The following is a 26,750-nucleotide window of genomic DNA, read 5'->3' on the forward strand; positions in this document are numbered from 1 at the left end:
GGAACCTTATCACAATTTATAGAGATCCTCCAGTATTGGGTACAGGACATAACATAACCTGAAAATAGCAGTGGTACATGTAAGCAGTAAGGCACTAGGGTGGTGGTATATGGCCAATAAATCACGGCTCATAGCTGTTCCTAGGCAATGCAGAGTGCCAGAACACATCTCTTAGTCATGGTATATCGCCAATATATCACTTCCCTCTTGTACCTTACTGCTTAATTGTAAAAGGTGCAGAATGGGATGGAATCTCTGACAGGTCTGTCCATTTGACCTGAAAATAATGGGAGTAATGGGCATTATCTAGTGCACATTTATCAAGCTTGCTTGGCCTATAAGATTAGCATGTAAAGGCAATTGCTGTGCATGTTGCATGAAAATTCAAGGTGAACTTCGACTTCCTGTCCCCAACAGGTTGCCTTTAGAAACAGAACCTCATAGTATTTCATTTAATTGCCTCAAAACTGTCACTAGTTTAATATTTCTGAATTGTATGTAATGATCTCTATTGTTTTTCCTTAATTCTAAACTGTTGTTTAAATAATTGGGCCTGGGGTGATCCAGCGATCTAAGCAGCTGTCTCCCATGCTGCTGTATGTACTGCAGCAGATTGGCTTTGATTTATGCCTACTGCTATTTCAGCACACTCTCATCTATCTCTCCCAATTTTTCTATGTCAATAAAAACAATTAAATTATAAGTATGTCTTATATATATATATTTAAATGTGCAATTACAAGACAATTCATATAGAGATTACCATTGGCTTTGGATGAATGAATGAGGCCAATTCCTTTTCTGGTTTTCAGATTTTGTGGAGTTAATGTCACGGTCTAATGTAACGGTCTAATGTAACAGTCTAATGTCACGATCTAATGTCACGGTCGAATGTAACGGTCTAATGTAACGGTCTAATGTCACGGTCTAATGTAACGTTCTATTGTCACGGTCTAATGTAACAGTCAAATGTCACGATCTAATGTCACGGTCTAATGTAACGGTCTAATGTCATGGTCTAATGTAACGGTCTAATGTAACAGTCGAATGTCACGGTCTAATGTAACGGTCTAATGTCACGGTCTAATGTAACGGTCAAATGTCACGGTCTAACCACAGAATTGTCTGGCATTGCCTTGGTGCAAACAATCATGCACATAATATTGTTGTAGATGTTGGGTGTCGTTGTCATCCACTCATACATTAGTCTTGTGTTTAAGCTTGGTTTGCTCTTTACTGGAAACTATATTATGCCTGCAGCAGCAAAGAGCTCAAATGTTCCAAAGGTCCCTCATTAGCATATCCTGAGTATCAAGAATAAAGCATCTAAAACACCCTTGTCCCTTTTGTCTAAATACATTTGTTTAAATATTTTTGGGTGAACATTTAGGTATAGTACATTGAAATCCCAAATAATCATGTTGCCCTTACAATGTTCTGTAGATAGTACTGTAATAAATCTGTAATATGTATTGTACTCTGTATGTATGTTTTATCCTTAACCTTTTATTTTCTTTAGTGTGTGTTTCAACCAAGCTTGTAGATAATTTTGCATCAGCAAATGGGGAAACTTCTTTCCACTTTAATAGGCTTGAATTGTGTACACACTCATACACGCACACACTCACGGTTCTCACCCTCGACAATAACAGCCCCTTGTGTATTCCCAAATCCCCATTCCCACAAATTCCACAGCATTAGCACATTGTCGCTGTCTGCCCCTCATCCCAGTCTGATGAATAGAACATGCCATGAACACACACAGATTAGACCATACGTATCGGATGAAGCTATTGCCAAAGCCATGTCATTCAATTCACGTATTTTGTTATTTGTTGTTTGACTAAGCATGGATGTCACTTTTTCGTTTTTTCCCTGTTCTGTGGGTGTGTGAGCGAGCACATGCACGCATGCGCCGTGGTTTCGCTGCTGCAGAGCGTTCGCCGAGGAAAGCCGACGCTGCCAAGGAAACACATGCAGACATAAGGGAATCCAGATTTCAGCATCGTCCTCCATTCCCATGACTTCCATAATGCAACGATAATGATGGATGCGCACAGCCTTCGTTGCATTCCATGCGCGGTGTCTAAATAGGTGCCAAATAATACAAACAACGAAAGGAGGTAAATAAAAAGCAAACAAAAGGAAAAGCAAAACATCCAGTGGTAAGATTTCTGTATCATTTCACTGTTCTTGATTGACTTTATTATATTACATTGGACAACAAGTATTTGTAACCGCATAATATTTTTAAGCCAAAAACAAAAGAAATACGGCTAAAATGAATGATAAGAAATGCTTGCATGGGAAAGAAACGTTTTTTTATATGGTGCCTCGATATTGTCATAGATTGACGCTCTCGCTTTTCGATATGAAATCAAGACACCCGATTTTATTTACCCGGGTAATTTCTAATCGGTATACTGGTTTTGCTCTTCACGTTCATGGTTATTCTGTTTTCAGTTGTAGTTGAACGCTGGTTATCCACTGCAGCCCTATCCGCATGTCTGTAGCGAACACCTGTTCCCTTTGCTTTACAAATCACATGCTTGTGCCGAAGCAGCAACGGTTGGAAGTATGACGTAATCATTAGTACAACTGCATGAATTCACTGATGTCATAGTTTTTTTCTAATCAGTCGTTATCCAGTGAAGGATGCCAATTTCAGTCGTATATTTTAGGTAAAGGCTATCAGCACGAGGCTTTCAGATGTAATACATTTATCTGATTTAAGAAATTAGGCCCACTAAACCAGGCTCATTTCTAAAGGCGTGAATACTACAGTCATTCGTTCTACTCAGAACATGAATAATTTCATAAATGGATTGTGCACTGTTGCACTATTAAGTGTTACCAAATGCAAATAAAGCATCATGTATATTTAATCAATGATGAAAAGTTCAGGGAAGTACTTCCCTGTGATTATATACATCGCAAAAACATTAACAGTGGTTTCAGTTGTCTTGAATGTCATCCTGATGTTTCATCACATTTCAAACATTTCTTATGAAAAGAGGCACATTTCTGCCTTCAAAAGGCCTAAACAGCATGCAGGTGAGAAATATGAGAGCGGCCTCGTAACTAATGACCATGTTTATGACCTTGTATCCTTGTCAGGTAATCCTTGGTTGTTTTCTCCACTCAAATTATAAAATGAAAATGGTGATTAACTTCGCAATTACAAAGGGTAGGGCATAACATTTGTTCGGAACTGCTGAGTTGGGTTAGGGTTAGGTTTAAGTTTGCAACCTGTTACATTTCAGGTAATTGTTTTTGGTTATGGTGTCACGAATTCTGTCGTTTTTTGAATCATGATTTTGATCGTTTCCGGCGGGTATCATAACTGGTTATTTTTCGGCACGTGTCATAACATCTGGACTTTTGGACCGGGGTCATAACTTAATACTCTCACCCAGAGGCACTTACACGAGTTAATACGGTGAAGGACTGGTTGTTTCAACTAGTCAACTCTGGGATTCAAACCAACAACTTTTCGGTTACTAGCGGTATGCTCATACTACTTAAATGTCTGCGGTCCTGACTGCTCTTTGCTTTAACCTAGTTTTAATAGATCAGCTCTTAGTGAACAGCTTGGTCTGTGATGGGAGGAACGCAGTTGACCCATGAGTTTCTACTATTTTGTTCTGAACATAGATTATGTAAACGGCAGCCTGGAGCCAGTGTCATGCGAGCAGAATGGTGGAAGTGTTGCTATGGTTTCCATTCATTAATCAGGCATTTTCTCATGGCTGTGGAAGCTAGGCGGCACGTTACACTTTCTGCGCTAGACAAGACAAGAATCAAAGATGAAAGAAAAGACGTCCAACTAGATGTTCTTGGATCAACGGTAGTATTTACATGGATTCTAAGAGTCTCTTAGATTGAATAGCGACTATGCCAACTAGAAAGAGACACTGAAAGGCAATGAAGAGGATGGCAAAAAAATTGGACTAGATTATAACAGTTACCAGATGCCAGGCACTGACAGGCTGGAGGCCAAAAGATGGCAGAGGGCAGCAGTGTCTGGCCTGAAAGTAATCATTCATTAAAAAATGCATTACTGCAGTAATGAATAATAAATAAGGTCACTAATTCCTATTTGAATATGATGTAAGAACACAAACAAAGCTGTTGGAAGATTCTGTGATCTCAGCAATAGGTAATTCAGAAGATAGTTCACCCTAATAAGGAGTTAATCTTATGGACAGAGACAGCTGCGATGGATTTGGAGATACTTCTATTGGTGTACCAGTCTTATTTGTTATGTTAAATGTGAGTAGCAGGGTCTCTGTTATTAGCAGGCTTAAATCACCTTAAAGCGTTTAACAGCGACGTGATCCGCCTACACGTGTTCGTTTCTCCGCGAACCAGAGAAGTTGAAACGTTTTATCATCCCGTCTCAACCTTTCGGATGCTGGAATCTGATGGAAAAATGAATTTGAGAAACAGCCGCACTTGAACTGAATGAAGTCTAGGTTTGAACAACGTTTGGAGCGGAGTAGGGTTAGCTAGGAGCCAGAGAGCAGACGTTAAAAGGACCTCTCCCATTCTCCAGAGAATGTCATGAGCCTGTCTCTGTGGGCTAGCCTCGGTTCATGGGGTTTGGAGTCACGTGCGCCATCTCTTTGCTTTCCCACGAGACGTTCCCCTTTAGGTTGTTTACGCCGGTTTAATTATTTTGCTTTGTGCCAATTTATTGAAATTCTGACAGCTGCGAAAAATAACTCTAGCTTTGGGGCACGTGTTGTCCTATTTCTTTGACATGAAAATATAATTAAAGTCTGACATTCCAATACATGGCATGCTGATGTAGGGGGAAATAATATTGTTCTATGTCTCTGTGGTCATTGATATGCTGTTTATGATGTCTGTGCTGTGTTTCTACTGACAGCCTATAATGTATTTTATATGCAATGGCACTGTTTCCATAAACAGCCTATATTTCACTATATATTTATAGTGAACACTAGGCTGTATATGGATAAATATACATAAATTGCTTTGTTCCATTTCTTTCATCTGTACTTCCTTTTATCATATAGTGATGGGCAGCAGAGCATAAGGGAAGGCATGGGGAGGTTGCCATGGTGACGGCCCTAGGCTCTAGTTCCAATATATTAGAGCTCCTCCTAAGTCCACTACACCTCCACCTCCCGCCGCTCACAGTATCCCCTCTCCCAATGCAAGACACCTCATTGTACATGACCACAGAATGAATTACGCCGAAGCCTCATATTGATAGTATATGAAAATTCTAGTTATTCTGGACATAGACATAGACTGATTAGCTTTCCTTCTATATTTCATACTATATTGGCCGTACTGTTTCTGCCACTGTGTTTGTGTTATTAGTGCTTTGTTAAGCTTACTGTAGTTTATTCTTTTAAACTTGACATGCCCAAACGTCAAAACAACATGAAAGCCCATTCTCTTTTTGAGCCAAGCTCACTGTCATATACTTATTTGGTTATTTTTGTACTGCTTATTTTTACAGTCTTTTTATAGACCAGTGTTTGAAAGAGGCCAGACATATAAAGGCCTATAAATACTGTTATTAAACTGAGCAAGAGTGAGTGAGAGAGAGCAGGGAGAACGTTGGAAGAGAAAGAGGGATGAAGGCCAGGGGATGAGTGGTTTCATCCCGTTGTCTCCAAAACGGGTGCTGATCAGTAGGCGCTGGATCACATAAAGGAATGCGAGGGGCGTCTGTGTGTGGGGATGCCAGTCCACATTAGGGCTGTGTGGGGAGGACGCCAGGCTAAATGGTCACTACCCATTACCCTGATGGAATGAGCACAGGGTCCGTAAGTACGCACACACACACACACACCGAACCTACTCACTGTCACACTGATACCCACCAGTGATGCAAGAAGCCACGGTACTGCGCTAACCCTTCATTGGTTCTCCGGGCTAAGCTGTGCTACCCAACCTTTCAATCCTCATTCGTGATGAGCATCCTTTGATTGTTCACGTCTTTCCTTCGAATTGTTGTTGTGAGGCGACCAATGTCGCTTTGACCTTTGGTTCTGTGATTTCTCTCCACCTCTTGGACAACGCCGGGTCTCTGTCCTGCGCACTTTTTAGCATTAGTCCATTGGACCTTGAGTGTGAGACAGAAAACAAAGTGCTGAGGTGTTCTCATTTCATCTCTCTCTTCCTTGGCTTCTCTCCTTTCCCTCTCCCAGGCTTATTGACTCCTCATTTATTCAGTACTACTAATGGAGATGTCACGGTACATGGGTTCACTGTAGAGTTCGGTAGTTCAGACTGACTTATTTGGTTCTGTTCCTCTGACTCTCCGTAGGTGAGTGTCTGGCCGTTTAGGGCGCTGCCGCCATGCCGCTGGTGAAGAGGTGCATCGAGCCCCGGCACCTGTGCCGCGGAGCCGTGCCGGACGGGGTTACCAGCGAGCTGGAGTGTGTCACTAACAGCACCCTGGCAGCCATTATCAAACAGCTGGGGGGCCTGAGTAAGTCTACACACCTGATGGGTAGATGGACACTGAATGGCTGATTGGCCTTCTGTCTAACTGACTGTCCAGATGACTGACTGATTCACTGGTTAGATAACTGACTGACTAACTGACTATATCACTGATTGCTGATGGAGATCTAAGAGTACACCTTTAATTACAGTGTAAAATCATTTTTCTTCTGTAAAATGTTAACCAATGTATGTTGAACAGATGCTTTTCTTTTTTTGAAATGGTGTGGGCATATACCGGTCATTGGAGATATTTATAGGAGTAGATTGCTGATTGGCAAGCTCATCCTCATTTTCCAGATACTCAAAAAATTGCATTCAACAACAAGCCTTAATGGATGCAATACATGAATACATGCCTTATATCCACAAGTAATTTGGAGACAGTAATAGAAAATCTCTACCACAAACACACAGAGTTTCTAACAGAACACGATGAGGTCAATGAGGTCTCATGGGCAAAACAATTGAATTGAGAAAGATTTTTTTATAATTAGTATTCTCAAAATAAAATATTCCAGAACACTGGTAATGCTTTCACGTGTTATAATGTATTAAAAGTCAGCAACATTTCAGTCAAAGAACTTCATTAAGGCATAACATGTGTAAGCATTACCAGTGTGTAGAATATTTTCATTTTTTTTCTCTCTCCCTGTTATTTCACTTCAGGTGTACGGTTAGTTGCTAATAAAAAAAAAAAAATTACTTTAGAAGGTGATATTTTCACTGGGCAGTTACTTTAATCAATTGATTAATTGTAATAGATTATTTTACAGGTAAATTCTCATAACTATCCCCTGACCTGTTTATGCATGATGTACATTGTGTTCCATGAATGCAGGTCGACATGCAGAGGACATATTCGGCGAGCTGTTCAACGAGGCCAATAGCTTCTACATGAGGATGAACAGCCTCCAGGAGAGGGTGGACTTGCTGGCTGTTAAAGTCACCCAGCTGGATTCCACGGTGGAGGAGGGTAGGTGGATGCAGCGCGGGTCACGGATGGACAGGGGCGCAGTGTGTCGGGGGTCGGGAAAAGGCGTGGCAAAATCAGCCGGGGGAGGCATCATGACATATATGGAAAACACTATAATTTACAGAATGGCATATGCTATCAGAGCGTGAATGAACACTGAATTAAGAGCACCGTGCTAATTAGCGTAGTAAAACAAACAATTGCATAATTCATAAGGGTTTCGCCAGAGCTTAGGGCCCACCAGCTGAGCCTCAGTATCCCTTCAGCTGCAATTACCGATACATGGACTTCCACAATAATGGCTGGGCTATTAGATACTATTAAAATACTTTTACTATCTTAACAGGGACCCTCTATTTGTTGTACTATCAAATTTGACGGGGCATGTTTTGGAGGACGGGGGCCAGAGTCTTTTTTAAGTTTCAGAATTATGCACAATGAAATTGTGAGAGAAAGAGAGGCATGAATGTGATTTGTTTCCTTGCTGAACATTCCACAATTTGAAACATCGTAATGCAAAATGATTCGGCATTAACTTTCATAGTTGACCATTGATCGAATGTCCATTCATTGTCATCCTTGGCATTCTGGTCACAGTTTCACTGCAGGACATCAACATGAGGAAGGCCTTCAAGAGCTCCACCATACAGGACCAGCAGGTGGTGTCCAGGAACTCCATCCTAAACCCAGTCATGGAGATGTACCATCGCTGTGACAAACCTCCGCCTCTCAACATCCTTAGCCCCTATAGGTCAGCACACAACCAATCACGTTACAGTTTACTTAAACCCCAGTCATTGCCAGTATTATTTTCCTCCGAGGTACAGGTTACAGTGTTAAGCAATGGGATGGGCCATGTTTGCGTTTCATAGTGTAAGAGTTATATAATGCATCAGCAACAAAATGTAGCCGCTAATTGCCTTGCTAAAGTTACAGTTCCAGATGTTTCTGTCATATAGGGATGATAAAAAGGATGGCCTCAAGTTCTACACAGATCCTTCCTACTTCTTCAATCTGTGGAAGGAAAAAATGCTCCAGGCTACGGAAAATAAGCGCAAGGAGAAGAGGAGGCAGAAGGCAGGTGACAAGGTGAGCGAGTTTATTTGTGTGTGTCTCTACGTGTGTGTCTGTGATGAATCACCACTCTCACACAGTCATTCCGTATTTTGCTGCCAGCTCTTTCTTTCTCTCTCATCCTCTATCTTCTTACGACTGTCGGCTGTTCTCCCTCTCTGACCCTCCACCGTTTGACATCAGGCCTGTCAGGATTAGCTCGTTACTCTTTTAAGACGTGTCTGGTGCACAAGCCTAAAACCCTGCGGGTGTGGACAAGTATTTAGGCAGACTTAGGCTATGAGAAGGAAGAGAGAATGAGGGCTTAGGGGGCGAGGGACAGAGCAGGAAAGATGTGGTTAGTGATCAGCCATGTCCTTTAAGTTTAGCAAGATGAAAAAATCTGACAATTCTAATAATCTGTAATGCTATAATTTACTTGATTAGAGGGAACATGATTATTTATGAAGTAAGACTGACGAACTTCCATGACTAGGGAGCTTTAGCATTGAATATGTTATACATAAGATATTTGCTTTTACCATATGATGTTTATTTGTCACTGAATGCTGTAGTTTGGGATGTTTTGTTTCATGCTGAGGTTTTGAGAGGGCTTTCTTTGGTTTAGTCAGCATTTCTGTATTTCATCTGCAGTAACATTCTTATACGCTGGTTTCTTCCAGGAACAGAAACAGGTCGAGGACCCCAGCCGGGAGGTGAAGAAAGTGAGAAAGGCCCGGAACCGTCGTCAGGAGTGGAACATGATGGCTTACGATAAGGAGTTCCGACCAGACACCCGCCTGACGCCCTCACCCTACCATGGCATGTCCTCAGAGGGATCTCTCTCTCCAGACAGGTCAATGTTTGGCAGGTGGCCTAGCAGTGAGGACATCTAACCAGTAACAGGCCAAGATACAGTAAACATGACTTTGAAAGTCTCTGGTGATAGGCCTTGGTCATTGTCAACCTCTACCTGTAGTTTTATTAAGGAACAAGGGGATGGGTTAATATAGCAGCCTATGGTCTGTTGTTACTGTAGGTACGATGCAACCCTGAGTTCCTGGATAAAGTCATTTGGCCAGGTAGTCCTGAGGCGTGTTCCAAGGGCACAGGTCCTCCTATGATTCTAACACGACACCAGAATAATTAGAGGGAGCATTCCTGGGATCCAAAAGGATACCTCAGCACATAATTCAGACTGACAAACTAAAGCTATGTAAAAAATTGGGACTGAGACAGGAGAAACTGACCTTAGTCCTCCCGCACAAACTATTGCAGCATAAAACTAAGGACTGATCAGGGTTCCGGAGTAAAGCCAAGGTCCCTCGTTTTTTTTTTACAACTGTCCAGGTTCATTGAGATCTGACAGCACATCTCTTAGTTTCATGGGAAATTATTATTTCAGTTCATAGATTAAAAGTATAAAATATTGGGTCATCTGCTAAAACACATGCTTCTAGAGTAGGCAATTTTGAGGCTTTGCCAGGTTTTATTGAAATGTACAACTGTGTGGCTTCTGCATAGCAGTGAAAGTTGACATTGTATATATAGTCTAAACAAAAGTGGTCTCAAAATCATGCCTTTGTTTTGCCAGAGATCATTCACCCATACAAAGGGACATGTTTCTGCTATATAGGACCTGAACAGCCAATAACGTGTGTGCGTTGACTCCTCTGTCGGTGTCAGTAGCATTGGTTGTTCCTCTTATTTTGTCACCAATTAATTGTTGAACTTTCAGCTTGAAGGAGATACCTGATGGATGTTCATGCGACTGTTGTTCCCCTTAAAATGCTTCAGGTCCGGCATGTCGGATGAGATGTCCTACCCCGCCAGCCCAAACCACCTGCCTCAGGAGGGAGCCGTACTGGGCCCGGATGGGAAAGAGCACCTGACAGGCCCCAACCAGACCCAGTCACTGGATCGGGCCTACCGTCCCCCAGCTGCCACCACTGCTGCCGGCCAAGGCCGCCAGCATTCCCTGGGTCGTGTGCAGCCCCATCCTGGAACCGCTGACCCGTCCCTGAACGGACCCGGGCCCGCAACCGCAAAGGATGCCAGGTGTGTAGCCAGTGACCTCTCTCATCTCTCCTTCTCTGTCTCTTTTGTTTTGGTTGTTGTATTCCAGCTGATTGAAATTGTTGCTACGACAAGCATCGCCGGGATCTGTTTGAGGCTAACGGTAATACCGATCGGCTCGGTTGGTTTCTTATCATTGTTCCACAGTGGCCACCAGATGCCCGAGCACTTCATCCCTCCGGCCCCGCCTCCGCCTCCTCCCATTATCCCCTCGGCCCAGACAGCATTCGACAGCGCCACGGGGCCTCCCGGCCTTGCCCCAGGCACGGTGGCCGCCTTGTCGCGCCCCTACAGCCCCTCGCCCCCTCCGCCCCCGCCCACCGGCTATGTCCCCTCCCCCTCCCACCCCAGTGCCGGGGGACCCCCCGCAGCCCCTCCTCCACCCCCGCCAGCTGGGCCTCCGACGTTCGCTGCCTCTCCAGCGCACGCCACGCACCCGCCCGGGGGCACGCTGCCGAGGAAGGGCAAGGTGCTGGGCATCCCGATAAGCGACGCGCGCAGCGACCTGCTGTCCGCCATCCGCAGAGGTGAGACGCTGATCAACCAGGTGGAAGACTCAGGACTTCACGTAAACATATACTGGCTACCTAGCAACAGGGATTTCCAGTAGGGAAAACAGTATCAGTTACAAAACAGTCACTGTAAGCGCAGTCAATGCAATGGTTGATCTCTGACCTCTGTGTTGCGTTCCTCAGGTATACAGCTGAGAAAGGTTCAGGAACAGAGGGAACAGGAAGCCAAGAAGGAGCCAGTGGGCAACGACGTGGCCACCATCCTGTCGAGGCGCATTGCCGTGGAGTACAGCGAATCAGACGAGGACTCGGAGCCCGAGGAGAACGAATGGTCAGACTGAGGGGAAGGACAAGGAGAAAAGGGGGCGGAGCAGAGCCAGCGTCTCACTATAGTCCTTCTACACACTGCTGCTATTCCAGTACCAGGATACACACACTCAAACACACACACACTCACGCACACCAACTCGCGCACACACAGTCCTCACGTACTACGTCTCCGTAGACCTCTGGTTTGAGACATTAGATGAGAAAGTAGAGACAGTACGACAGTATTCATTATCTAATCTGATCGGGGCTGATAAAGAGGGGGGTGTGAAGGACGCGACAGTGGAACTGTGGCTGAGGGGGCGGGGTCTGTTGAAACCAAGGACAGCTCGCTCATAACTATATATACAGTATATTAAATAATATAGTATCATATATTACTCATGGTCCAGTATAAAAGTGTTTTTTTCATGAGTCCTGATATTGAAGTTTGAATATTATTTGTGGTTTCAGATGCATTTGGATTTTCAAATCCTTCCCCTGTAAATGAGCCTGACCAAAAACCACAATTTTTGTTTTCTAGGTGAAGATGCACGCTAAGGATGTCTTAAAACTCATCAGATTTTTTACTTAATGCACTTAAATGTTTTGTTCATTTAAAGTATTATTTGAAGAGGAATTTTCCATTTTGGTTGTACTGTTTGTAATTACTGTGCATATGAAGAAGACAGATTAAGTGTATCGTTTGATCATTATTGAACATATGGTACTGTAGCCGTAACTGTGTCATCATCACACGTTTCTGTTCTCTTTAGGGACATTGTTTATGTCACGTTGTTCAATAGTTTACAGTGATGTGCTTTAGTATTTCTAGTCTTACCAGCAGTGTGTAACACCAGTTGCTGTTTTTTTGGTTTACATTATTTGCTGGTTGACTAATGACTCCTGTGTAACACAGACTTTAACTTGCCAATTATTTAGGGGTTTATTATTTAGGGTGTGTGTGTGTGTGTCAGGGAAAAATGATATCTCATTGCCTTGCTGTTTATTATTTTCTGACTCACTTCCAGGGCCTGGGATAGTAGATGAATGCTTGTGAGCTTGTGGTCCATCTTGATTAATGTTCCCCTGGAACAGGAGAAAGGGGTCATAGCAATGTATCAAACATACTGATCCTATGTTTTAGTAAGTCATATGTTTATATAACTACGAACGTGCTTTACAATTCATTGTTATATCGATTTTTTGTAACACTACTTGTTAAATCAATTTGGGTATCTAAATATGAAATGACTATCACAGTGATCGAACCTAGAACTAGTGCATGTATGAATAGTTAATAAAATTAAATAAGTGTTATGGTGCCTTATTTTGGTCTCTGTTGCACCTTGTTCACTTGAAGATGAAAAATGAATGTGCAGCTTCAGAGAGACATTTTGTACGTAATTTCTTCATGTACAGTGACTACCACCTACCGGGCTAGGCCATCTGGTCATCTGTGAAGAACGGAAGGGCGGAGAGGCCGTTGAACTCATAGGCAAGGCAGGGAACCGCTCACTCTAAGCCCAGAGGAGTCACGTGGCATCTCGTCCAGTCGTACTGCCGCCTCCAGAGGACGGTATTTTAGGAAGTACAGGTAAAACGCCGCTGGGCGCGGCACCGCTCTTACATAATTGTACCAATCAACCGACGCATTTAGGTATTCGCGAGTGTGAGAGAGTCGCGTTACGTACTGCCATACCAAGTCACAAGAAAGATGCGTATTGTCTGTTTCGGTTTCAGCATTTCTTTCAGGAATTCAAAAGATACCAGAATCCTTCCAGTGAAACACTGTTTTTGGAAATCGCCCTCCATGCCTGTCTTAGTTCAGTGTTGTCTTTTACACCCGACAGATACAAGTTGTTGGCTCATGTTAGAGTTTCTGCTCCCTCTTAATGATAGTGGCATCCTACTAGGCAGTGGTAAGTGAGCCTCTGTTCGTCCCAGGTTGCAATGTGCCAGGAACCAATAGTGACCACACAGAGGAGTGGTAAGCAAACATTTATTGGCCTTTTCCACAGAACTGGTTTGGTACCATTTTGGTTTATTGCTTTTACTAGAAAACCCAAGCTAAAACCTGGTCATGGATATTGTGAGGTGTTTCAAACAGAAATAAATCACAGACAGCTATAGGAACTTGAGAAAGCAAACAAAATTGACCGACAAGTTTCTGCAATAATTTGGAGTCATTAATTAAAACAATATTTTCTTGAAAATGTGTCTGAACAAAACACTTTGAAGTGGTTTCCAGACAATAAAATGAATAATGAACGATGAACACGAACAACAGTTACAAACTAAACACATTTGTTTCAGTCAATATATAAAAATATAGCTTTATATCAATATGATAAGACCTTATGAACATTTAAACCCTGTGAGATTAGATATTGCATTGCACAATCATTCATGCACCGGGCTGACGGTGTTGATGGCAGACGGGATCAGTGAAGATGTCTGGGACAATCATTAAAATCACACGACACAATTCAGACGTTATCACCAAAAGCCAAGCTTTGAAGCACACACAGAAATAGCATTCAATTCAATTGCACTGAGCCTATTTGCAGAACTCTCGCCGACTTTGAAATCACAGAATAGCAAATGAAGGGATCTGGTTGTGGGTTGCTTATTGCAGCTCTTTGGCTGAACTACTACGGGTATATAAGAAGCAGATGACATACAGTTTGAGTTATCCACGCACATTTTAAACAACAGACGTTGCGTTAATCATTCAAGTCCTGTACACCACACATTATTGAAATCATACGACACCATACAATCAGTTATTTGTACGTGGCTAATCCTCATATACTGTTCTTCACTTTCTATAAGGTACCAATGATGTCATGTCATTCGGTTTATCACTGAACACAAGTTATACATTATTGCCAGTGACACAGTTAGACAAAAAAACAATTAAAACATTCTATAGAAAATAGAGGTGTTCTTTTTTAAACCAATCATTGAAATAAGTGCAGTCACAGCAGAACAAAACGTTACGATTTGCATAATTTAGTAATTTCTTAAATGATACACAACTATTCTATACAACCAATTGCATACACCTATTTGTTCTAGACATACATGTTGTTAAAACATGAGAAATGGCCGATGTTATAAGAAATAAAAAGGTGTGACGATATTAGTTAATCACCTGTGTATGTGTAAGGACTACCCAGGGTGTGTAAGCAAGCCATAGGCATATAGTTGTTCCACGTGGATTACTGTAGTTCTAATGAAGTCGTGCGTGTAGAATTTAAGACGTTTCCCGGTTAGTGCCTCGTTACACTGGGAATAATTGATACTATCTGGACGAGTTCGTTTGGAAGACTTTGGCTAACACTGTTTTTTTTATTTTTTTTATCTTTATGTTGATTTCAATATGCACACAAGTGAGTTGTATTCTCCACTATTATTGTATTATATCTGGAAGATAACGCAAAAGAGCTCACACAACTGGCGCACTGAACGGGCGATGGTTCACGTTTTGCTGTCCACCTGCATAGTGCTGAAACTGCCGGCGTGGATTAAGCTCAAACTTCCTTGGTGATACAACTTTCGTTAATCTAAACTCGGCTCACTTTAACGAGCCCCAACATTTTACCGACTGGGGAGTCAGTTTTAACATTGCTTTGAAATAGGCAATACATCGTCTAGGTAGCATTCTGATAAACATTCAACCACCGAAGAATAGGCCTAACATTATTGCCTATTAAATGAATCAGCATTTAACAAAATGAGTCCTTTATTTCCTCCATATTGTACTGACACAGAACAGGTATTTGCCCATATTCTGTCTGCCAGGCTCCTCTAAATGTTGTAGGAATATCATGTCACCATTGTACATGGCAAGATGCGCACGTATAAAACATCCATTATAATCGAAATGGTGTAATATGAGGCCTTTACTTGTATTGTGAAGGCTTCCTCTATATTAAAGGCGCATCAATGGACTAAAAGCTCTGACACAAGACACTTTCAAATTTGAACGGCTATTTTTGGAACAGATATCCTATTGCTATGATCAGTAAAATATACCACCAGGAGTAATGTAATTCAATACAGATGAAATGCAAAACAAAACACAAAGCTTTTCGCATAAGATTGCTATGTGCTTGTAACTACTTGAAAGGCTATAGGCCTGACCAGAAAACATTGCCTAGACATCACTTGGTGTCCTTGGTCGAAGAGAGAAGTTGGAAGACACACAACAACAAGCCAGTCTCATCGATTTCTGTACATCGGGATTTCTGAAGGCATATATGATGGGGTTTATCATAGAGTGACATATGGCCGGGAGAGCAGTGACGTAGGTATAGACGCGGGGGTATCCAATGTCTGCTACTAGAGAGTACAAGGCGAAAGGGATCCAGCACAACGCAAACGTTCCAAGGATAGTGGAGAGGGTGGATACCCCTTTGGTCGTGGAGGTGGAGTGGGAAGCGTTCATGAACTGCTGCTGCACGGCGATTTGCTGCGCGTGTCGAAAAGCAATCTTGCAAATCTGTAGGTATAGTTGCAAAATGAGTGCGAATACAAAAAGAAAAGTCACCGCCAGCGCAGCCGCGTGGTTTTTATCTATTGGTGCACAAATGCTGCACGTCGACTCGTCCTCCAGGCAGTTCCATCCCATCACGGGCAGCGCACCCAGGGTGATGCTAGTCACCCAGATGAGCACCAGTGTCACGATGGTAAAAATCACCGTTCGCTCCGTGTGGTAAGTCAGTGCGTTGTACAATGAAAGATATCTATCCACAGTGATTGCCAGGATATTGAGAACGGAGGCCGAAAAGGCAGTTATAAGCAGTCCAGCTGATAGCAGCGTCACGAACCCCGTATCAAAGATATAGGTGATGGTGAAATTCACTATCAAGCCCAGCCCAGCCAGTAGATCCGCGAAAGCCAGGCTCCCTATCAACACGAACATGGGCGCTTTCAGAGTGGGCGTGTAAATAATTAAGGCAAGGACGATTGCATTTTCACAGGACATTAGGGTCCCCGTGACACACAGGACGATATCCCAGGGGTTGACACTGACGGCCACGGGCTCCAACTCGAATGGGAATGTTGGAGTTAGCGTGGAATTTCCTCCTTCTTGAACATCCCAGGCTGAGGAAGAGGTGTTTTGGTAACTCATTGCTGCGGCAGAGAGTGAATCATCACTGAGAAAAACGGAGAAGGGGAGGGGGCACGAGTTAGAAACTATTTCAGTGTTCACCGGGGAAATACACTGTGTAAATGCATTTGTGTTCAATCAAGGGTGTATTTACCGTATATATTTCCAGTTAAAACATTTGATTCGACTATCGTACACCAAATGAATGCATGGCCAAAATACCGCATTTTACGGACGGATTATATTAAACGAAGTATCCAAATGAGTCCAGTCATACCGGTAATATTATCAGTGTCCTTGTGGTTTCTTCTGTTGCTTCCAAACACAGGTTACTATAAAGAGTTAAATTCAAATGAGAGCCGCTCAGTAGGGACTATTGGCATCACGCATTGGCTGTCTGAGCAGAAATTTATAGAAAGGGTAAAAATGGAAATGAATGGGTTGTCTTTGATCTAATTTTAGCTCAATGCCATTTTGATTAGTAATCGGATGTCCAGGCATTCAATATGATTTGTTTCACTTATGACTTGCCAATGTTCATTGAAGCTATTTGTACACTCTTCAGTTATTATAAAGGACTTCAAAGGTCAAAAATCTAATGATGTCATTTCGTTGAGAAAGGAGTTCTCGGCTATCATTTGTCTGAACTCTAAACACGGGCACAACAGATAAGTTCATCACTAACCAGAGCATCCATGCGTGTCACAATCCCTCAATCAAATGGTCTTCTGACGGCTGGTAGAGGTTTATCTGGACGCATTCCTTGACAGTTGGTCACCAGGAAGATGGAGAGGTGGAACGCGCGGGTGTAGACTAGAACAAGTTACCGTCTGTGCCGATGTGTAATTTCAACCAGTCTGTATTCTTTTTCCGTTACTGTAACACAATCTTTTCTGAATCGACTTCTCACAGGAGGACGTTAAGACATGGGTGACACGCCACTAATGATGTTGGCAATTCGCTGGCATTGACTCTTGCTTGTTTGTATCCTATTGGTCCTGTGGATGAATCTTCAACTGACGTCAAGTGCTCCCTCTTCATTCTTCATTCGATGTGTGATTCAGAGCTTGCAAAATATGGTGACACACAGCACAGAATTTCAGAAATAAATGCATAATACTTCAGGTGTATCTAGCGTCTATGCATTTAGTCGATTTTTTTTGGGATTGTATTCATCCCTAACTGTGTGGTAAATATGTTCACAAGAATTCTATGGGTTGTCTTGCATCTCGTTCATCTCCACGGATGAGAATCGGTCCAGCATCTTATTGTCTTATTGAGTGTGTTTTAAGTTCAAAGCACAATTCTCACTGACGTCCTGACAGCGTACGTAGACAGACCCCCTCCCCCTCAAGAATATGCACGACTGTTTATCAACCTGGAACCTGTGGGTGGCAGTATAACCCATAACGTCACCTAAAAGAGGAGAGGAAAAACTGCTTTTAACTTCAAAGACCTGGTTGTCAATGACATTTTGGTAAGTCTATAATTTAGTGAAAACTACTGCAAAGCTTTAGCCTTAAATGAAATGCATTGTCATTCTGCTCATGGCTGCTGAAAAATGTTTGGTCCTGAAACTTGTGATTAGGCTAACTTGTTACTTTTTTCTTACTGGTCATTGAACCAGGGGTTACTGGCAACACTGTATCATTTTCAGCATTGACCTGGGAGCAGTCAGGGTTAACTTCATTGCTTAGGGACGGAATCACAGATTTTCCACTTTGCTGTCTCAGAGGTTCAACCTAACAACCTTCCAATTCTGGTCAGATGCTCTAATGTCATGATGCCCTACCTGCCCCCCTATTGCTGACAAACAAAAATTAATGAAAACAGTATTGTAATTTTATTCCACTGGAGACATGAAGACCATTAACTTTAACCAGTAATGTTTTACACTCTCCACAGAAACACACTTGTAGGGTGCCACCGAACAGAAAGGGATTTGTTGCGTATATCCAACGGTCAATATATACCCTTCACTTGGCCCTTATTTGAACCATCCCAGCTGTAACCACCCTCCTCTAGTTTCCTGTCACAACGCCTGGTACACGACCACTTCCTGTTTTCTAAGGGAGGGGTTGATTTATAAATTACATTTGAGGAACCAAGGGTCATATTGGGACTTGCCGTAATGATACCCAGAGCTATGTCTAGGAGTTCCTCAAACTCTGGGTGAGTAGAAACTCCTTGAGGTATCCCCATAAAATCAGACATGAAGACGTATGTGGTATCTTTTACTGTTCTTAACTCAATTCGGTAAATGTGTAAATATTCTGTTGAAATAATGCATTTTATGAAGCCTTTCATGAACAAACCACAGCTTTTTAATTTCAAGGACTCACATTGACTTTGATCAAGACTACAACTGACACAGCCAACTGCTAGATCCTCGCATTCCAGGTCATTCACTCTCTATTGTATTGTGTCTACTTCTCTTGCTTTATCAACTGGTTTCTTTCCATTTTCAACATCAACCATTCTTTATTGTCCTGATTGTCAGCACGGGGGTCAGCAACGGGCTCAGAAAGCCCTCTCTTCAGACAGCCATCCAACAGGTGTCTACCTACAGTAGGCAATCTGCAGTACTCTTTCAATTGAAAAACAGACATTCCGTACAGCAACCTGCTTCCAACTCCACACAGTGTGGAGGATGTTTCCCGCGGGTCTTTAAAGCGCCGGTTAACCCGACCTGTCTCAATGTTGGCAGAAGAGGGTTGCCTCACTTTCTCTGCTCTGGCATCTTTCACCTCAGTTATTTTAGTCGGCAAGCTGCTGTGTCACGCATCAGTTATCGTGTTGATTGTGAACACCCCCCCGGAATAACACATATCTTTCTGAAGTGTCGAAATCGGGCAGCCATGCATGGAAGTGGCCCTGGGAACACACCCATTGAGAAAAACAACATCGGGGTGACTTCAACGTAACCGGGTTGACATGGAGTTCAGACCGTCTCACTTTGTCAGGTGGAAACACCCGGGGGACGACTCGCATGCAGCACTGCAAGGTGCCCAGTTGTTGAAGCAGAGGTGGAAAGAACCAGGCTCCTTGGTGCAAACCGCCTAAGTCATGCTAGGAATATTAAGTTAAGCCTGTTGTCAGGTCCTGTCAGACTGCAGTTGTCTTGAGGCAACTGAACTATTTTGATGTCCCAGCCTCTTTGAAACTACTCGACACCCTCCTAGTTCCTCAAAGGCATACCCAGCTCCGTACGCCGACCAGGAAACAATTCATGTCCATCCTCAGTTCTCCCTCTCTCTCTCTATCTCTCTCTCTTTTCCTACCTCTCCATCCTCTCCCTCGCTCAGCCTCCACCCAACTTAGAACGAGCGGCAGCCCACTTCCAATTGTCATGGCAACAGCATGTGAATGCACCCGGCCGTAGGAGAAGACTGTAGGAGAGACGTACGAGTGCTGCATTGGAAGCCACCGCTCAGCCTTCTGAGCCAGCTGTGAGGTATGAAGGTGGCCGGAACGGGGGCTTTGGGGGGGGGGGTTACGTACATGTTGATCAGGTTGTGTTTTTACAGGAAGGTGGAGACGGCCATGCGGCATTGCTGCCTGTTCTTTCTGTAACGTATTATTTTATCGTGTGGGGGGGGACTTGGTGTATGTCGACAGGCAGACAGTATAGGCTGGCTCGTGAAGTATTCTCATTTCGTGTTGCTCGAATCAGTATGCATTCATGTGGGTGAACTGAGTGTCTGTCTGTCGGTACATCCTGTCCGTCTCTGTCTCGCTCCATTCACACCTAGAAAGGTGTTAACGTTGGTGTGGCTGTGTCAGCAAGCTCTTTATTTTATTTTGTTGTTAGTGTGTGTTGTTAGTGTAGGGTGTTGGAGTGTGGGGTTAGAGTGTGTGTGTGTTGTTAAAGTATGTGAGTCGATTGCGTGTGTTGTTAGAGTGTTTTTGTTGTTAGTGTGGGTTGTTAGTATTTGTTAGAGGGTGTGATGTTAGCATGTGTCGTTAGTGTTTTTTATTATGTGTTCTGTTAATGTTTGTGTTGTGTGTGTTTTTACTGTGTTTTTTTAGAGTGTGTTGTTAGATTGTGCTGTTAGAGTGTTGTTGGTGGGTGTTGTTAGTATGTGTGTGTTGTCAGTGTTGCTTAAAGGGTGTTGTTTGTGTGTCCGTTGTTAGGGTGTGTATTTTTTTAGAGTGTGTTGTCAGTGTTGCTTAAAGTGTGTTGTTTGTGTGTCTGTTGTTAGGGTGTGTCTTTTGTTAGAGTGTGTTGTTAGTGTGTTTGTTGTTAGTGTGTGTTGTTATTTTCTGTGTGTTGTTAGTTTGTTGTTTGTGTATGTGAGCTTTTTGGTTGATTTAGAGTGTGTTGTTAGTATGTGTTGTTAGGGCATGTTAGAGCAGAGTGTGTGTTCTTAGTGTTGGTTAGAGAGTGTTGTTATTGTGTGTTGTTAGTGTGTGTACATTGTTAGTGTTGGTTGGAGTGTGTTGTTAGTGTGTTTGCGTGTGTTGTGATAGTGCGTGCACGTCTGTTTGAAGATGTAAGTGCATCTGTGCTTGCCAATCTGAGTGTATATGAAAGTATGCCTCTGTGTGGGGGTGAGTATTGATGGGTCTGGTGTTGGTGTTAAGTGCATATCAATGTTTTTTTTTTATGCACTTTTTACATTGAAGTCGTAAAGCAGACATGCTGATCTAGAGTGACTTACCAAAATAATTAGGGTCAACTGTCTTGCCTAAGGACAGAACAACAGATTTTTCACCTTGCCATCTCAGGGATTCAATCTAGCAACCTTTTGGGTACTGATTTGGTTTTCTAACCACTAGAGCAGTGGTATTCAAATCTGCTTCTCAAAACCAATTCCACTTAATTTTTCCATTGCAATCAGGGACTTTAGATGAATTGCACCCACCTGGTCTAAATTAAACTCCAGCTTCAAGGGGCCAGATTTGAATACCACTGCCCAAAACTAACAGTTTTGTTATAGGAAAAGGAGTAGGACCGATGCTACCTCCATCTAGGGAACCATGGCTCAGGGCTGTTGTGTTTGTTATACAGACACAAGCAGAGAAAGTCTTCTCTCACTGATCATAACCCATGTTTAAAAGAGAGAAAGCGTTACATATTCCATGCACCGTGTAGTGTACAGACAGTTGTCAAGAGGGAAAGGAAAGGACAGAGCAAAATAAAAAGGGATTTTGGTTTATGAAACAGTTTAGTACAGAAATGAAGGGGGGAAGTGGTAATTCCATGAATACCTGCATTCAACAGTCTGTACCCTACTTATTATCCCAAAAGCAGATGCCTTGTCCTGCAGCGGAGCATACATATTTCAAAGACAACCTCATTGGCTAACTTCACCCGCACTCTCTCTGACTTGGACTTTGTATCAATGAAACTATCACCTCCAATGCTGAAAGTGTAGATCTCAACAAAACAGCCTTGAAACTATCACCTCAAGGCAGGAACGATGCCCCTGCCGAGTCTGGTTCACTACATAACTGCAATCTTTCTGGACACAAGCGTTCCTTTTTATCAATGGTCATGGCTTTTACTTTTGGCCTGATCACCCACTTAAACAACATTTTCAATCTTTCAGGCTTGCCTGCATAGCTCATTCATTCAATGCAGTATGAATAGTGGGAAACCAGACAGCATCCACTATATAGATGTCATCTGGAAATGATTTCGTCCTCTGACTATGGATGAACAGGTAGCAGTTGCCATGGCAAACACCCACTCTTTCTTTATCTAGCACAAGACCAAGACGGGCAGAAATGTTTCCCAACGTCCTTCCTTCAGCCACATCTCTCACTGTCTCCCTCTCTCCATTCCTCTCTTTCTCTCTTTCCCTCACTCTATAAGCCTTCCTCTCTATTCGTCTCTATCTCACCTGCTCTCTCTCTACATCTCTTTTTCTCTCTGTGACTCTCTCCCACTCTGGCCCTCTATCTCTATAGCTCTTTCACTCTCTCCAGTTCATCTAACGCAGCAGGCTTTTCCTTATACTCAAAGGACTGTTGCTTTTTTCAAGAGGAAGATGAACAATGATAGAACGACAGGTGGTGCCTTCATATCACTCATACTTGACTCTTCTCTTTTCTTATCACTCTAGGTCGCATCAAGCCGAACGATCCCGCTGAAACCCCTGTCCATTAAAAAAGGGGAGCCATTTCGCCAAGGCGCCATCACCCCTCAGTCACACAGGCTGTGATCTGCCTGGTTGCTCAGGCCCGCCTCCGTTGCCATGGAGCACAGGGCCCTGATGTGCACTAGTCAGCCCTGGAAGGGCCCAGAGGGCTCCACCTTCTCCCCCAGCTGGGACACCCCTTCCCGCCAACCGACCGTCATGATGTCACCTTGTCCAGACGTGGTCAAGTCCCCATGCCAACATGCTGCCAACCCAGCCCACACCAGAATCTCCTCTGTGACCTCCCAGTCCCAGCTGACCAGCCCCAACGCCTCAACGTCCTCTGGCTGGTCTGCTGCGGCCAACGCTGCCGACAGAAGAGTTGAAAGGGAGCGCGTTTGGAACGAGGACACAGTCCTGCCTGCTTACATCCCCGAGGTCCGCGGACGCTCCTTCTCCGCAGCCAGCGGCTCAAACCCGATCGCTCCCAGACGGAGGTGTGACAGCTACGTCCGGCCTTGCCCCGACGACAGCCCACGGGACACTAGCCAAGATGTCGATGACAGCGGCACTTCCCGCTTGAGCCCGAACGCCTCCCCTGAGCACAGCGGCCTGCGGTCACGGTCCCGCAGCATCATCCTGAGGAAGACGAAGAGGAGGCCCGCACCGCCAGCCCGTAGTGTTTCGCTCAGGAGAGACTCTGCCTCCCAGCTCAGAGACAAGAAAACCAAGAGCCTTTACATCGACAGGGACGATGTCCCCAAGGACTCCTTCCTGCCTGACCTCATCCTCGTCTCCAAGCCCAGGACAGAGGAGGACCAGGAACATTCCTCCGCTCAGTCTGGCCATGCTCCGGTTGGGCCACCGGGCACCAGAACGACCGACCTTCACTGTCCCGTGTTGAATGGCAGGTCCGAATCGGTCAGACCCCCTCTCCCCATGCGACGTCCACCGACATTAATTAGTAAACCATCCACATTCCAGCAATCCGCCCCAGTCTCCCCGTCTGGTGGCCAGTCCAGCTCTCAGACTCCGCCCTCTGTCGTCCTCACATCTTCCATCCTGGGACCGGACCCCCTGGGGTGCAAGATGCGTTCTAAGTCCTCCACATCGCCCACCTCGCCCAGGGCCAGGAGCGGCAGGCTGCGGCTGTCCCTCGAATTACCGGCGGTCGTCCCTCTCCCGGACCCGGCGGCGGTCAAACCCAAAGTAACCCGCCGCCACTCGGAGTCCTCCGGATCCTCCGGTGCTGCCCGACCCAGACAGCGGCTGACCACTAGCATGCTAGTTATGCCTGTGGTGACCCAGGAGGATCTCAGCAACGTGCGTTTGCGTTCTGTCAGCAGCTCTGACTCCGACAAAGGCCTGGACGGCTCGCCGGAAGTCATCCGGGAGGAGGAGCCGGATGAGGAGCTGGAGGCGTGTCCACCGGTCCAACAGAGCCCTAAGGCAAAACCACCCGTAGCTGCCAAGCCGCCTGCACACAAATGGCTGCCGATGCACATGGTCAAGTCGTCCTCAGCCTCATCCCATTTCGCGGAGACCCCTCCGGCCTCACAGACGGAGAGCCAGGGGGACGTGTGTGTGGTCGAAAGGAGAGCCAAACCTAAGAGGTGGCACCAGCCCCCTCAATGTGCCAGCGACTGCGTTCCGGTGCAGAGGCAGCCACCTCTGGACGGGCATGCCTACAAAGTTGTTCACCCGTTCTGCCACCAAGAGACCATGGACGTAAGAAGGACCGAATCTCTCAGAGATGAACTGGATAAAAAGAAAAAGCCAGTTCCCCCTCCAGTTGCAAAGAAGCCCGATGTCGTGTTCGTGCCCCCAGTCACGTCACTGGAGGAGGAGGGCTCCAGGGGCTACGTCTGGTCTGGGTCCAGTGGGGTGTACCAGTCTCCTGCCAGCATTGACCAAGACAGAGACTTTACTGGGCAGGATCTCAACCATCACACAATAAAAGAAGGTATTCTTACATTTAAAAAAAAGTATTCACAAAGTGTTTTGAACTCTTAAAATGTTACCATCACCTGTGTCAATATTTATCACATGTTGTGGAAACATTTATAAATAATTTGGAAATGTCCTGATGGTGTTGCCATTCCAAATTGAAATAATACAGGCTTATTTCTTTCCTGACAGGATTTTTCCTCGATGAGAACCAAGAAGAGATGAGGATAATGTCTGAAGTGAGAACACTGTGCCTCAGAGAGCAGGAGGAGTTCGACCAAATCTCCTCACAGCCAACTACTGAGGACCTGTTCACCATCATACACAGGTAGTGACATATCGACTTTTCCCCAAAAAAGTCACAAACACGCGCAAAAACAACCTCATGTTACATAAGTTAATGTTAATACCACAGTTTTGGTCTGTCCAATACCCCCCCATTGTTACAGAAGCCTAACTTGGGGCATTATGAGAGACTCAATTCTGTAATCTTATCAAGGTTATTTCCCATACTGTTAAACTATCCAGAACAACCATAAGATATGAATGGCTGCTTACCAAGACTACATTGATTGAAATTAGCCAGACTGAAGGTCAGATTATACTCTTGCATTTGCGTAGTTTGTCAATGTTTTCCTGGATATCTGGTGATACATGAGAAGCAAGACATAATGTTTAATCGTGGTGAAACTAATTGAGTAAATGTAAATGTTGCAATCCCCGTTTTTTTGTTTCATTTTTGGAGAAAGCAAAGGAAGATGGCCATAGCATTTAGCGCCAGTCATCTTCTGTTTTCAAACCTTTTGTAACAATGATTCAACCTTTTCATCAAGAGTATATATAGCTCCCTGTAGCCATAAGACTTAAAGCAGAGCTCTAGAGAAAATCTACAGGACACTAGATCTCCAGGAACAGGGTTGGGCAGCCCTGACTTAGAGCAACCCATCCTGCAGTTAATGTATCTTCAGAGTCTGACATGCAATTGACTTGCTCCTGTGAAACCAAATAAATCGTCATAACCAACTGCTATTGACCTTTGAAGACTTCTGATTTTAAATCGTATTAGTTAGAGGAATTTGTGGAGTTTCAACTTTAATTAAAATTAATAGACTCAATTATATATTGAAAATGATTTATACAAATACCAACATTAACAGTAATTCAACCAAATTGTCTTATTATTTTAATTATTTTAAACTTTCTGTTGTTTCTAAATGTTGTTTCATCTTTATTACAAGGTTGTTAAATTATGACTCTCTTGGCTCATTTTCTATTAAGGTCCAAGAAGAAACTACTCGGTCGTAAAGAAGCAGCTGAAATGGCTGGGAACAGACAGGGTTATGGATCACCCAGTAAAGGCACCCAGGGTATTGTCCAGAAGTCAAGCTCCAAAAATGACAACTTCATGGCTTTTCTGCAGAGGCGGAGGAGTAATAAAGCCAGCTCTGGGGAGAGACTGTCAGCAGCTGAACTGCTCAAGAGTACTAAACCGTTGGCTGGTCAACCGTAGAGCATCAAACAGATCCGACGTTTGTGTTTCTCAGTGTACTGCATGAATAATCGTGGACAATCAAGGACGAAGGGGGGAAATGTCTATTGTTTTCATGGCTTCACGTGCTACACCAGTGACTTGTTTTTGTGATGGCAATACAGCTTCTAGGCATCAAATTCAACTGTATATTACACCAATTTGGCCAGCTGTGTGTTGCTTTTGAACTGAGACAATCTATCATGTCAATCCATTTTTATAGCATCGAGTTGTGAAGCCAATAGCATTACGTTTTTTGAGCTGCCAACATTTTGTGCTTTTGGTCATGTATTGCTCAGAAATAAAACAAAGCTGCTTGTGTGTCTGTGACATCATTAGTATGCGTCGGACTTAACCCACTGTTACCGGATGCCCTTATTCATTCTGTCAAAGTAACAGGTGTTTGTGATTGCAGTTTAATTAACAGGCTTTTCATCAATTAATAGTTCCTCCAGTGTTAGGAATATTTCATTGATATACAGTAGGTTAAGAAAGTCACCACGCCCTTTCAAAATGTTCAACTTTTGTTGCATTACTGCCTGAAATGAAAACACATAGAATATGACTTTTCAAGGCTTTATTTAAACATAGTAGAGTAACCTGCAATATTCAATAAAAAAAATCTATAAAACTATTTTAAAACTGATAAATATCAAATTACAAC

The 26,750-nt window shown here is 43.7% G+C and overlaps 3 protein-coding genes across 9 annotated transcripts; 2 read left to right on the top strand and 1 right to left on the bottom strand.

The window, feature by feature from the left end:
- The first annotated feature begins 1,802 nt into the window (after positions 1-1,802).
- si:ch73-362m14.4 (wiskott-Aldrich syndrome protein family member 3) lies at positions 1,803-12,739 on the top strand. Of its 3 annotated transcripts, none has more exons than XM_020047730.3 (9): positions 1,803-2,123; positions 6,308-6,472; positions 7,328-7,462; positions 8,060-8,213; positions 8,422-8,551; positions 9,199-9,371; positions 10,313-10,573; positions 10,739-11,118; positions 11,287-12,739. In XM_020047730.3, exons 2-9 carry the CDS (start codon positions 6,340-6,342, stop codon positions 11,442-11,444), a joined length of 1,524 nt encoding a protein of 507 aa, XP_019903289.2. In that variant the 5' UTR covers positions 1,803-2,123; positions 6,308-6,339; the 3' UTR covers positions 11,445-12,739. The 3 variants fall into 3 exon arrangements, with proteins under 3 accessions (XP_019903289.2, XP_028977111.1, XP_028977112.1); XM_029121278.2 differs by having other exon boundaries at positions 1,804-2,165; XM_029121279.2 differs by lacking the exon at positions 1,803-2,123 and adding an exon at positions 3,530-3,847.
- Positions 12,740-13,395: 656 nt separating this feature from the next.
- Positions 13,396-17,983, bottom strand: LOC105024654 (G-protein coupled receptor 12). The gene is made up of 2 exons (XM_010894724.4): positions 17,214-17,983; positions 13,396-16,574 (listed from the first exon to the last, which is right to left on the bottom strand). Exons 1-2 carry the CDS (start codon positions 17,219-17,221, stop codon positions 15,572-15,574), a joined length of 1,011 nt encoding a protein of 336 aa, XP_010893026.1. The 5' UTR covers positions 17,222-17,983; the 3' UTR covers positions 13,396-15,571.
- A 4-nt stretch (positions 17,984-17,987) lies between these two features.
- si:ch73-362m14.2 (NHS-like protein 2) lies at positions 17,988-26,609 on the top strand. 5 transcript variants are annotated; one of them, XM_020047727.3, is made up of 5 exons: positions 17,988-18,005; positions 19,834-19,982; positions 22,597-24,574; positions 24,751-24,886; positions 25,837-26,609. In XM_020047727.3, the coding sequence occupies exons 3-5, from the start codon at positions 22,729-22,731 to the stop codon at positions 26,066-26,068; spliced, it is 2,214 nt and encodes a 737-aa protein (XP_019903286.2). In that variant the 5' UTR covers positions 17,988-18,005; positions 19,834-19,982; positions 22,597-22,728; the 3' UTR covers positions 26,069-26,609. The 5 variants fall into 5 exon arrangements, with proteins under 5 accessions (XP_019903286.2, XP_010893025.2, XP_019903285.2 ...); XM_010894723.4 differs by lacking the exon at positions 17,988-18,005 and adding an exon at positions 18,632-18,700; XM_020047726.3 differs by lacking the exon at positions 17,988-18,005 and adding an exon at positions 18,670-18,700 and having other exon boundaries at positions 18,864-19,982.
- Positions 26,610-26,750: the final 141 nt, after the last annotated feature.

Source organism: Esox lucius, chromosome 7, assembly GCF_011004845.1.
Source record: "Esox lucius isolate fEsoLuc1 chromosome 7, fEsoLuc1.pri, whole genome shotgun sequence".
NCBI lineage: Eukaryota > Metazoa > Chordata > Actinopteri > Esociformes > Esocidae > Esox > Esox lucius.